Raw genomic sequence first — 12,919 nt, 5'->3', positions numbered from 1 at the left:
CTCAAGATACTCCACCCACCAGCCATCCTGAGCTCCCAACCCTGTCGGACTTGTCCCAACACACCCCAGGCCTCAGCTTCCTCTCCCACCACCTCCAGGCACAGAGGAGCTGCCGAATCTGGGACCTCGTAGACCGGGGGAGTCCTGGTTTCAGAGACCTTGCTTGCAGAAGGGTCTTCTAGCAGGTTTTCTCGCCCACCTCCCAGAGGGCAGGGGGAAAAATCTCACAGAATGTCAAAAAGTTGATTGAGCAAACAGCTCTTGAGTGCCTGAGTTCTGAGGATGCTCTGCCCTACACTGCCCTCTCATGGCCAAATGGAATCATTGCTGCCTCACATTGCTGTAGCTCTAAAGCAGGGACAGGGATCAAACTTAGTTTATCCTCAGCACTGATAGGAGGACTCCCTTGTTACTGCCCTCTGACCTAAGGCTCAGGGTGACTTCACAAACACAATAGTCATGAGGGAAGAGCTTCTGTGTATATGTTTGTCTTATTTGATGATAAATAAAGTACTGTTTGGGCAATGAGGCAGCTAATTAGGCGGGAATAGGAGTCAAGGAGGATTCTGGGAAATGTAGTAAAGAAGTGATGATCCAGGCAGGAAATTACATAGTGGGGAGACTCATAAATAAACAAGGGCAAGAAGGAAATGGGCCCCTATTCTCTCTTCCTCCAGAGTCACCATGTGATCCCGAGATGAGGATGCCAATGGAAGGCATCCTTGATAAGATAAGTCTTATAAAATATATAGATTTATGATAATTAAGACTGAGCTAACAGATGAGAATCCTAGTCATTGGCTAAGCAGCATTTGAACCTAATACAAGTCTCTGTGTATTATTTGGGCCCTAATGCAGTAAGCAGAACTCAAGAGGGTGGCGGGGTGGAAAGATTTATTGTAACACAATGGAAACATTTAGGAAAACACTGGTTTTAACGGCAGTGGAGGCTGCCCTTCCCCAGGCTGTGGCTGTTGGTCTGGCCTTTCTCATTACTTGCCCTTTCTTTTTAGTGCTCAGAGGTGGAGAATGGGCTAGGGAGGGGACAGAAAAGCACTGTGTAGTAAGGCCATTTGGTAGAAGGTTATCCTGGCTAGATTTTTATTTTTGTTGTTGTTGTCAATTTGACACAAGCTAGAGTCACTTGAAAAGAGTGGACCTTAATAGAGAAAATGTCTTTACCAGATTGGCCTATGGGCAAGCCTATAGGGCACTTTCTTGGATAATGATTTATACGGAAGAGTCCAGTCCACAGTGCGAGGTGCCACTTCTGTGAAGGTGACACAGGATGATATGAAAAGCAGGATGAGCAAGCCAGTGAGCAATGCCCCTCTGTGGCTTCTGCTCGTTTCCTGACTTAGGTTTCTGCCCTACTAAGCCAAAAATTGGTACTAGGAATGGGGTGTTGTGACTAACCTGACTGTGTATTTAGGAGGCAATGTGGTTTCATTTGAACTTTGGGCTGGAAAAGCCATTGAGTGCTCGGAGCTCCGTGGGCTGTTCTCTGGGATCTTGGAAAACAAGATTTTGAGAGCAACGCAGATGATGGAGGCCCGGCTTGTGAAGTTCAGAGGGGAGCAAAGATCTTTTGTTGCTTTTATGTGATGCTTTGAGTTTAGATCTGTGGTTCTAGTCAGCCAGGGCTGTGGTTAATAACAGACAGGAATGCCTAAAGTGAAAACTTTGCTTTGCTGGTTCAATTGACACTGGTTAGCTGGAGCGAAGAGCTTAGCTGGAACCTTCTCCCCCTAGGCCAACATTTCAGGCAATGTAGAAATAAGGCTGCATTTGTATTGGGAAGCTTCTCTGCAGGGTTGAATGGCACCATTGGAGCTGACATATTGTGGAAGGGCTGTGCTCCATTCACAGAGCTACCAGGGCCTTCATGTGTGCCAGAGTAGGGTAAGAAGGGATATCACTTCCCTCTGTAGAACACAACTGCTCTCAACGCTAGGACCAGCTCCAATGGAGCCAGTGAGTACAGTGGCCATGGAGGACTTACTCCCTAGTGAACATTCCTCAAGAAATATGTCTCTAGGCCTTCCCAGAAGGCTTGTAATGGCTTGTGTTCTTGGCCATATGGATGAATCAACCCTACTTCTGCCCTGTCCCACTGGCTGGACTCAGCTGGCCACTCTTAAAGCTCTGTTGCCTCCAGAATCAGGCCTCTATGTGGCTCTGCTGTGACTCATCAAACCATCAGATATAGAGTCTCTTCCTCACACCTATATGTAGTCACCCAGCTCTGAAAGGTGCCTTCTGGCTATGAAATCTGAGGTCCTAGTCTTCTGTTTCTCCCACAGAAGGGCCAGGGTGCCCAGAAGCATCCACACTCCAGCCAGCACATTCATACATTTTCTTTCTTGAGCCTGGGCATGGTGGCCAGAATAACTGTGGTTGGCGTCTGCAAGTCTGTTGAAGCCACTTGCAGAGTACTCAAGTACTCTTGATTATTCAGAACTTATGATGAGGGAAATTGGTAAGCATGGCCGACTTCCTTAGTAGGCAACGCCCCCTGCAGGCCCCACACTGGCTCCAGCTCCAGTTGCCTCAGTGGAATGGGCTTGGTGCTGCCCATGCCACCATCTGTCTCCCTCCTCCTCTCCCTCCAAGGCCTGCAGTTGTGTTCACAGCATCTGCTCCCAGATACATGTGTGGCAGTCAAATTCTCAACTGTTGCTGGGAAACGCTATTCCAAGACAGAATCCAGAGAAATCACTTTATTTTAATTAGCTTTACTTAGGGTAAGAAAAGGAGCAAGTGGGGTGAATGTTGGGGCTGAAAATAGAGAACCTGGAGCTTTTCCTTGTGACCATGTGACCAGGTAATAGATAGAAGCAGCATGACCAGTGTTAGGAAGCTATGGAGCAAGATTTTATAAATACTGGCTATAGCTTCCTCAGGGAAGGCTCTTCTCTGCCAGTGACCTCAGGCACTGGAGCCCTTGCGGGCAACTATAAAGCAGAGACCCTTGCAGCAGGCCTGTGAGTATTTGAGGGGGGCACAGTTGCATTTCAGCACCTGGCAGCCTGCATCTTGAACAGCCTTCTCTACCGTCTCTTTCTCCAGGAAGACCCCAGAGAACTTTTTGGGGCCCACCATATAGTTCTGGAAACCTAGAGTAACCATGGTAACCAGATGGCCCCCTGGCTTCAGCAGGTCAGCCAGTCTGCGCAGGGCTGCCCGGTAGGTATCCACATCAAGACAGGCACACTCCATGGCCAGAAAGGTCAGCACGCAGTCAGCCAGCGGCACTTGAGCAGACCCTAGTGCAGGTGTCTTGGTGACATCACATTTCAGTACCCGAGTGACTGTCCTTCGGAGCTTGGCCTCCTTCTCCTGCCACTTGCTTCTGTGAAAGGATCAGAGAGGTAACACTGTAACATGACTACAGTGGACCAATATAATAAAGGATAAAAACTAGTAATTATGAAAAATATCTATTTTGGTTGTTGCAATTTTCTCTGACCCCACAACCATCCCACTGTGCAAGCTGCCCAGTGACACACCACACAGATGGAAACTGAGCCACCAGGCATGGTGGATTTGGTATTTGAGTTCTTCTTCTTCCACTCACCCTTCCTTCTTTACACCCTTTCAATCATTTTGGTGTATCTCATTATTGTTATTTTGTTTGTACCTACGAGAGTGGGTACATGCGTGTATGAAAATGTGCACGCCAACATTTACATATGTGTGTGGAGGCCACAGTACGACTTCAGGAGCCGTTCATTCCTCAGGAGCTGTCTAGTTTTTCTTCTTGTATTGACACAGAATATCTCATTGGGCAAGTAGGCTAGGCTGGCTGGTCAACAAGCTCCATGGATCTTGTATTTCAGCCTGCTTAGTGCTAGGATTATAAGCACAAAGCTACCCACCACATCTTGCTTTAAAACAAAACAAAACAAACAAAAACACAAACACAAAAATGTGGGTTCTAGGAATTGCACTCAGATCTTCATGCTTGCAAGGTAAGCCCTGTTTGACTGATTTGCCTCACCATCCTCTTTATTCTTTGTTTTTAAAAAAATTTTTAAAAAGATTTTATTTATTTTATTATGTATACAGTGTTCTGCCTGCATGTGTCCCTGCAGGCCAGAAGAGGGTGCCAGATCTCATTACAGATGGGTTGTGAGCCACCATGTGGTTGTCGGGAATTGAACTCAGGATCTCTGGAAGAACAGTCAGTGCTCTTAACCACTGAGCCATCTCTCCAGCCCCTATTCTTTGTTTTTTAAGCTGGAAAAAAAAACTTGCTGTTTTGAAGACAGGGCCTCTTGGTGTGCTCCACACTGGCCTAGAACTCACTCTGTAGCTCAGGTTGGCCTCACACTCATATTTCTCCTGTCTTAGCCTCCTGAGAGCTGGGCTTTCAGGGGAGTGCTGTTTTGTATGGCAGTTTTTTTTTTTTTTTGTGTGTGTGTGTGTGTGTGTGTGTGTGAGTGTTCAGTTCTGTGGCATTGCTTGCACTTATAATGCTGTGTAACTGACGTCACTATTTGTAAACCTTCCCTTCTACCTCACACAGAGTTACAGAGCTTCACATGGATATGGTGCTGGTATCCCAGCACTCGGGAGGCTGAGGCAGGAGGATCATGAAGGAGTTCAAGGCTAACCTGGGCTACACAGCAAGACTCTGTCTCAAAACAAACAAACAAAAATGCAAAACAAAGCAAAAACTCACTCCTGGATCTTTGAACTCATTGCACAGCATAAACCAGTGACTGCCGGCCACAGCCTCTGGCTGGTACCCATCTGATGGTGGTCTCTGGACTTGCCAGTTTGGGATAGATAGACACATCGAAACCTGCAGCACTCCTTTCTCCGTGCATGCTTTACTTTCAGCATAATGGCTTTAGGCTCACCCCCCATTAGGGATCCCTGCTTTTGCAAAGGTGTTCTTTCCTTGGCTTCTGGGGGGGGTGCATGATAATGGTGTTTACTTTCCTGTCTCCCTTGGCAACCTCCTCCTGACTTCTGCTGTCATGAGCCTCCTCTCTTCTGGCCATCCAGGGAGTTCCCAGTCGTATCCTGTTGCTTCCCCCGAGTTTCCATGGCCATGTCACTGAAACAGCTCCAGACACCGTGCTCCGGCTGTACCAGCTGTCTGAATACCCTCCTTCTCTACCTCCTTCCTGCATCGGTGGCCATGAACCTTAGGGTCACCCTTGGCTCCTCACTTCACTTTGCATCTAAACTACTCGTCAGTGGCTAACCAGACCCACAGAGTGGCTATGGACTCCAGCATCCCCAACCCCCTCCATGATTTCTCTAGTTATTGTCAATGCTAGGGGTTGCCCTGCCACCTGCTGCTCTTACTGGGTTTGACACTCTCCTCGGCTGGGTGTATGGAATAGTTCTTTCAAAGGCATAGGTCCTGCACTAGTGAGATGACTAAGTTGGTAAGGGAGCTTACTGCTAAACCTCATAACCCCTAGAACCCGGGCATTGGTGGTGCACACCTTTAATCCTAGCACTCGGGAGGCAGGGGCAGGCAGATCTCTGTGAGTTTGAGGCCAGCCTGGTTACAGAGTGAGTTCTAAGACAGGCTTTAAAGCTACACAGAGAAACCCTGTCTCAAAAAAAAAAAAAAAGAAAGAAAGAAAGAAAGAAAAAGAAAAGAGAGAACCAACTTCCACAGGTTGTCTTCTGACCTCCACACATCCACTGTGGAATGAGTGCCCCATTCATGTACCTATGTGCATGTGTACATGGCATGCACACACACACACACACACACACACACACACACACACACACACACACACACACTTAAACATATGCATTGTACACACATACATGCACACATATACATAACACACATATACATGTTAACATACAAACAAACATGCACTTTGACACGCACACATTCATGCTGCGTCCACACATTGCAAACATAAATGCATTCGCACACATACACATGTACCCACACATGCACTCACACACACAATGAACACTTATGCTCTGCCACTATGTCACTCTTATCACAGCCTCTCGAGGGTGCCCGTTTGTGGCCTTGGTGGCCCTCCCTGATGCCTGGCCATGTCTTCCTGAGATGGGGTCCTTGTTCCCTCAGGCGCCCCAGCTCCTGGGAGAGGTCACCTTCAGCTCAGAAGAGGATTCTCATGTCCCTGTTGTAGCCTGTCCTTTCACCTCACACTACCTGTCTCAGGCTACAATGATGGCAGCTGTCTCTTCGTGTAACAGGAGCTCCATGGGGCTCCCTCCTCCTGGATGTGTGTGCTCTTGACTCACAGTGAGAGTGAGTGACACCCCGACGGGACTAACTCTAAGGCCCCTGTAATTACTGTCCCTCTAGCCAGGACAGCCTATGGTGGTCAGGGTCAGTCCTCTGTTCCAAGATCAGGGCAGAAATACTGACTTGTTTTTACCCTGTTCCGAGGAAGGCTAGAGTACTGTCTCTAAGCCAGGGCCTCAGTTTCCCCAGCAGTATAATCAGAATCACTGACTCTTGCAGCTTCAGTTGGGGCTAATACCCTCTATGAACCAAAGTGGACACAGGGCCTGCAGAAGACCACTGCTAATTGGTCTTTGGGGCTTTGTCACAGTGCTGAGGGGACAAGTGTGGGGTATACCTCCCAGCATGTCTTTCCATGATAAGTTTGTCTGCCAGCATCAACGGAGACATTGAACCAGTCTCCAGAGCAAAGCAGGAGTGGTGTGAACTGGGACAGTCGTCAGGACTTCCTGGAGGAGGTGACATAGAAGCTAGTGTCACAGCTGGTTTGAGCAGGTACAGAGAAAGGGAGAGCAGGGTCAGACAGTTTGGGGCAGCCTTGGGACTAGAGGTGGGACAGACCCAGAGGCAGGGTTATAAGTTCATGAGGTGCAGGCAGACCAGGAGGAAAGTAAGGTGGGTAATGGTCCCTGTGCTGTCCTGAGTGACCTTGTCTGAGAAGGATGAGGTCGATGGACGACACAGGGCAGTTACCTGTCTCCCTCCAGCTCACACACGTGCTGCACTATGGAGGACCAGTCGTAGGCCCCGGGCTCCTTCTTCAACCATTTCTGCAGCTCCTGCAGGTTCTGTGGAGTGTAGTCGCTGACGATGATCTCCCGGAAGGCCTCACATGCGGAAAGCAGCTGGTAAATGGTGGGGCCAGAGCCAATGTCAATCAGGAGATCGCCCCTTACACTTCCTGTGGAGACAGAATGGGCAGGTCCTGCTGAGAGCATGGAACTCCAAGCCTCATTAGGATGTGCCATCTGAGAAGGGCAGTAGCCTCTTGCCTCTGGTTGACAGGAGTGGGGAGCAAAGCTAGGACTGGGGTATAGCTAGCATTCTCAAAACCCTCCCAGGAAATTAGTGGAAGCACATCTGACCTTCTGGATAGACTTAGGATTGATTGCTGGTAGGTTGACACTGGCTTATCTCTAAGAACAGTGGATTTAGAAAACTGGAGATATCGACAGAGTGACAGGGTCTGGGATAAAGGTTGAGAAGGAATCCAGTGTGTTCTTAAGAGCCCTTCAGGTATACTAGAAAAGATAGCCATGTATCAGAAGACAAGGGCAGCACCAGGGTATCACCTTTAAGCCCCGCCCCTTCCCTTCTGCAGTCCCCTCTTACACCTGCTATGCCCCTGCCAAGCATCAGTGCCTGTACTCTGCCCAGCTTTCTCCAGGAGCATGTATCCTCCCTTCCTCTGTATTCTGAGGGAGCCCCTTGCCACACCTTCCTTAGCACAGAATGTCTAGTTAAGAAGGCCCCTTTTTCCCTTGGGGGGGGGCTGTGGTGTTGCTAAACAACCTCCAGGATCTCACAGAGCATACTCTCCTAGTACTGAGAAGTCTGAACTATTATACTTTATTCTTGCTGGTCTAATGGCTCTCCCTCTCCCTTCCCACAGTGCTAACCTTTAGTCTCCCCCACCTTAGATGTCGGGGGAAAATTCTGGACGCTTGTTTACATGTATGTTTGTGTGTATAAGAATTTTCATCAGATTTCCAGAGAATGCAATGTCCCAGAAATTCTAGAGAGCTCTCTGAAAGGCCTCTGCCAGAGGAGGAGGGTGGAGCAGCTTTGGTGCTCAGGCTCATTTTGTCACTTCTCCCAGAAGTGTCCTAGAAGCTCCACAAATCTGGGGGTACAAGTGAGGCATTCTACAAGTGAGGCAACTGAAGCTGACCATGGCTGCAAGCTCTCAAGGCATGGCTCCTCTGGACCCACACACATTGCCATCTGTGGGCTGCCAGGCTGGCCACCGCTGTAGCATCTGTATATACAGAATGAGCTCTTCACATTGGTACTGCTCCAGCCCCTCCCCCAGGGGACCTTAGCCACTCACCCGAAGAGAAGGTCTGGTAGAGGTTCTGCAGGCTAAACTTTATGATTTCCTTTTCTGCCACTGGGCCCGAGTCGAAGTTGTAGTAGGTGGCCAGGTAGTCTCGGGGGTCAAACTCTTGTTCATAGTCCTCACCTCCCTTGTATACTTTGCCCTCCATTCTGGTTAGCCCACTGCAGCTGTCTGTACTCCTCTTGCCTCTGCAGAGTGCCCATTCCCTCCCACCACACCTTTTATAGCCTCTTTTAATAGGCCTCCCTCTTCAGGGAGGAGCTAGGGTCCCGGTGGATGTTATCAGAGCGCTGGTGTCAGATTCCTGGCTCGATATGGTTTTTGTGATGAAGCATGAGAATGCTAGAGTCCTGTGTTATCATCGCCCCACCCGCTCCTGTCCTGGGACAGTCTCATCACTAGTTCCCCAGGGTGGTGTGGCTGGAGGCAGTATTGCAGGGAGAGGGAGAGGGAGAGAATTACACAGGGACCAAGAGAAAGTCAGAGCAGAGAGATCAAGGTCTGCTCAGGGATGCTTCTTCACTCTTGTGGTTGAGAGTAGAGGGTGGGGACTCAGGACCAGGTCCCCTGGCCAACACATTCAACACCCTGGGCTTCGTTTCTGCAACTGCAAACAAAACAAGAAGCAGAGCAGAAGTGCTCCTTGGGATGGGGATGTGGGACCTGAGATTGTCAAAATTTTTCCACTGCACTCAGTGAATTTGCATTTGCAAGCAGCTTGTCTTTAACTGAGTTAATGATTCCCTGGAGATTTTAATCTTGTTTTCTCACTTGGCTTAATGTTTTATTTTTTATTAGCTCAGGAGTAAACTTTGATAGCACCTCCCTAAATCACCAGGCCTGTGTTGGCCAAGCACTGTATTTGGACGAACAATTGAAAAAGTGCTGACATGCAGGAGAAGGTATCATCACGCTGCTTAGAGCTTCACACACCCAGGAACACGTGTGTGCACATGGGCACATTGCCCCTCCTGGCCCAAGATCACTAGCTTTCATGGGTCTGGTGTGATCTGGTCTGGTTGCTTTGAAAGATGATGCCCAGTCTGCTTTCTGTTGCTATAGTAAACACTATGACCAAAAGCAACTTGGGAAGGAAAGGATTTTTTTGACTTATACTTCCTGATCAGTCCATCTTCTATGAAAGTCGGGGACAGGAACTCAAGCAGGACCAGGGGGAGACCTTGAAGGAACACTGCTTACTGGCTTGCTCAGCCTGCTTTCTTATACAACCCAGGACTATTGGCCAAAAGGTGGCATGACCCACAGGGCCATGGGCCCTCCCATATCAATCATTAATCAAGAAAACCCCCACAGACCAGCATGATGGGGGCCATTCCTCACTTCCTAGGTGATTGGTTTGAGTTAGGTTGGCAGGGCTGCTACCACAAAGGGAAAGGGAAAGTTGATAAAGGATAGATACACTCTTACACCGTTGCAGGGATTCTGCAATGATCACAAGATGAAAAAAAAAAAAAAAGAAAGAAAGAAGAAAAGAAAAGAAAAAGCTTGCCCCATCTCTTTCTAAAAGTCATCTAAGGGTGAGAGCTTCTGGGCAGTAAAGTTCAGAGTGGGTTGCCAGAGGGCAAGCTTGGGTTGCAGGCAACATAGCACGGGCAAAGTTCATGACACTGATCACTTAATACGTGACAGAAGTCTGTTGTCATCTTCATAGTAACCTGCAAGGTGGATGCCCCCTCAACAACAAGGAAGGGGCCAGTGTGATGTCCAAGGTCACTCGGGCAGCAGCAGAGGCTCCAGATTCATGTTCAAGACTCTATGCCCAAAGCGGGAACATAGACCAATGACAAGCCTTACCCTGTTCATCACCCTGAGCCCTCCTGCAAGCTCTCTGCGCTCCAGCTATGGGGTTCATGTACTCACTCCCACACTACCTTGTGAGTTCAGGGAATCCCTTGGGGACCCAGTGATGCAATCCTACCCCTGGATCTCCAAGCATGCTTAGACAACATCCTTCAAGCCAGAAGAAAGAGCCCTGCTACCCAAAATGGAAGACAATCATTTCCTCTCAGGCTATCTAGAGCTTGGGAAAACATCTCCACAATATGTGAATTTGAACCCATCTTTTGTCATCATTCTTGCCCTTTTCGTTGTGGGAAGCACACTTTCCCCCTTTCCTGGAATTCACAGAGCCTGGACTCTGGTGTTTCTACTCCATGAGAATGGTGGTGCACAGTTGTTCATCAGTTGTAAAAAACACAATTAGTCACCTACTCTACTTATTTAAAAAGGATTGAAGCTGAGATCCGAGGAAGCTAAATCTTAGTGGGTTAACACGAATGGAGAGACTGAAGGTGTGACATTTGCCTAGGGTTTCTCACATCTGCTCCTGACACTTGCACCTGAGCACTTAGGCAAAGATCCCTTCCTCTCTGTGCTCACATGTGTCTGGGATGACCACCTGAATATGTTAGTTGCATTCTCTGGTATCCAACAATTGAAATCCTAACAGCTGCTGTGATTGATGGAATCTGTGACTTGGGTCTAGATTTGATTGACTTTTTACACATGTGATTGCCAAGTCAAGGCCTGGAAATGTTCAGTACAAATAATTTAGTCAAAGAATTGCCATATTGTTTTTTTTGACTTTGAAAATTGTAGGCTAAGTATCTGCTTAATTTCCCTCTGGTAAAATATGAGAAGAATTAGTTTTCCTTTCTCTTTGGACTGACTTCCTTCCAGGGCTGGGGCAACTGGTGTTGGTGTGTGAGAAGATATTGAGCACTAATTTTTGGATCTGGGGCATTCTAGTAAAACAGGCCCTTTCCACAGGTCCCCTCTCTTGGATGGGATTCTCTCTCCACATTCATGAGCAGGAAGGCAGGGAATGCTGGCCCTAGGAACACAGAGGCTAGTTGTGCTTTCTCACATGGTGAACACTGAGATTTTTCTAGTTCACTAGAATTTTCAGGTGGCCCCATTATCTGCACAGGCATCTTGAAATTTGCCCATTTGCATTTCAGAGTGGTGGTGGTACACATCTTTAATCCCAGTAATCGGGAGTCAGAAGCAGGTAGATCCCTGTGAATTCAAGGCCAACCTGGTTTATAGATCGATTTCCAGGACAACCAGAGATACCCTTTCAAAAAAAAAAAAAAAACCCAAACCAAGACCAAAAACCAAAACACAACAACCCCCCCAAAAAAACACACAAAAAATAACATACAAATAGGTCTAAAATGATGTCCGTATTCTTAGAAGGGACAGAAACTGTCCCAGTAGGAACATAAACCTTGGGACTGTTGTTCTCAGAGGGCAGCAATTTTTGCCTATCAGGGAGTCACTAGCAATGTCTGCAGTCACTTTTGTTCACCCCAGGTGGGGATCTGGAGCTACTGGCATCTTGGGATAGAAGCCAGGGTTTCTGATCATCCTTCAGTGTTAAGTTCAGTGTCAGTGGTTCTGATATGGAAAGAATCACTTAAAAAATTTCCATAAGAGACCCAACTCTGAGCAGATTTCCTTACTTCTATGAGGACACCTGACTGGGCTGGAATCATGGAATACATAGAGACCAAGAGGGCAAAGGTGGTGGGGAGGGAGGTAAAAGCTAGAAGCAGAGGCCTCTGGAGGGACAAGGGACAAATAGAGTAAATTGTTCTGGGAAGGTTGAACATAGACCCTGAGGTGTCCCATCCCTTGGTGTAGGCTCTGGATAATATAGCCACATTCATCATTTCTGTAAATGCAAATGGGATGAGGTGCTGGGTAGCTAGCTCAGGTGGCACCTGGGAGGGAGGCTGTAAATGGAAGTTTCTGTCCTGCCCAGTGCCACAACCATTTAGTCCCAAATAAACATACAGAGGCTTATACTAATTATAAACTGTTTGGCCAATGGCTCAGACTTCTTATTGGCTAGCTCTCTCTTAATTATTAACCCATTTCTATTAATCTGTGTATCTCCACCAGTCTTGGCTTACCAGTGATGCCTGGACCTCTTACTTCCTAGGCAGCTATATAGCATTTCCCTGACTCTGACTACTACATTTCTCTAACCCTATTTGGATTTCCCACCTGGCTAAATTCTGCCTGTCCATTGGCCAAAACAGCTTTATTCATCAACCAATGGGAGAAACATTTATTCACAGCATACAGAAGGACACCCCCTTCAGGAGGCTGGCTAGGGAGGGCTAGCATCAGGCCTCTAGCCCTCTGCTGCTGGCTGTGCTGTGCAAGATCTCACCATATAGAGTGAGGCAAGGGTGATAGTGGCCCTTTGCTACTAGCCCTGATTGTCAGGATGTTTATTTTATGTGTCAACTTGGCTGGGACATGGTGTTTTGGATGAGATTAAATTTTCATTGGCAGACTTTTAGTAAAGCAGGAAACTTTTCTAATGTGGGTGGACCTTATCCAATCAGATGAAGGCATGCATGAATAGGATAGGAGACCATCCAAGTCTTCTTGCCCTCCACTTGTGAGTTAAGAGCTTAAAACAAAGCTCTTCCCATGTACACTTCTCCCATTCACTCATGAGGAGAACCCTGACTAATACAGGCACCCCAAGATTTCAGTTAATGCTCTTGGTTAGAACTATCTGAGTCTTAGTGAAGGTTTCTAATGCTGTGATGAAGTACCATGGC

At 47.7% G+C, this 12,919-nt stretch overlaps 2 protein-coding genes across 3 annotated transcripts in view; one reads left to right on the top strand and one right to left on the bottom strand.

Moving 5' to 3' along the window:
* The first annotated feature begins 757 nt into the window (after positions 1-757).
* Positions 758-12,919, top strand: part of Mindy4 (MINDY lysine 48 deubiquitinase 4) — a 149,145-nt gene continuing 136,983 nt past the window's right edge. Inside the window, exons 1-2 of one of the 2 annotated variants that reach the window (XM_035448554.1) lie at positions 758-2,479; positions 3,070-3,186. In XM_035448554.1, coding sequence (XP_035304445.1) covers positions 3,139-3,186 — 48 coding nt within the window. In that variant the 5' untranslated portion in view covers positions 758-2,479; positions 3,070-3,138. Of the gene's footprint in view, positions 2,480-3,052; positions 3,187-12,919 lie in introns of those variants that run through there. The other variant, XM_035448555.1, reaches the window with a different exon arrangement.
* On the bottom strand, positions 2,714-8,689 carry Inmt (indolethylamine N-methyltransferase). Its single transcript, XM_027429690.2, has 3 exons — positions 8,310-8,689; positions 6,953-7,160; positions 2,714-3,352 (listed from the first exon to the last, which is right to left on the bottom strand). Exons 1-3 carry the CDS (start codon positions 8,464-8,466, stop codon positions 2,929-2,931), a joined length of 789 nt encoding a protein of 262 aa, XP_027285491.1. The 5' UTR covers positions 8,467-8,689; the 3' UTR covers positions 2,714-2,928.

The sequence above is a fragment of the Cricetulus griseus genome, chromosome 8, assembly GCF_003668045.3.
Source record: "Cricetulus griseus strain 17A/GY chromosome 8, alternate assembly CriGri-PICRH-1.0, whole genome shotgun sequence".
Taxonomy (NCBI): Eukaryota; Metazoa; Chordata; class Mammalia; order Rodentia; family Cricetidae; genus Cricetulus; species Cricetulus griseus.
Note: the sequence above shows the minus strand (reverse complement) of the source record. Positions and strands in the feature narration are given on the sequence as shown.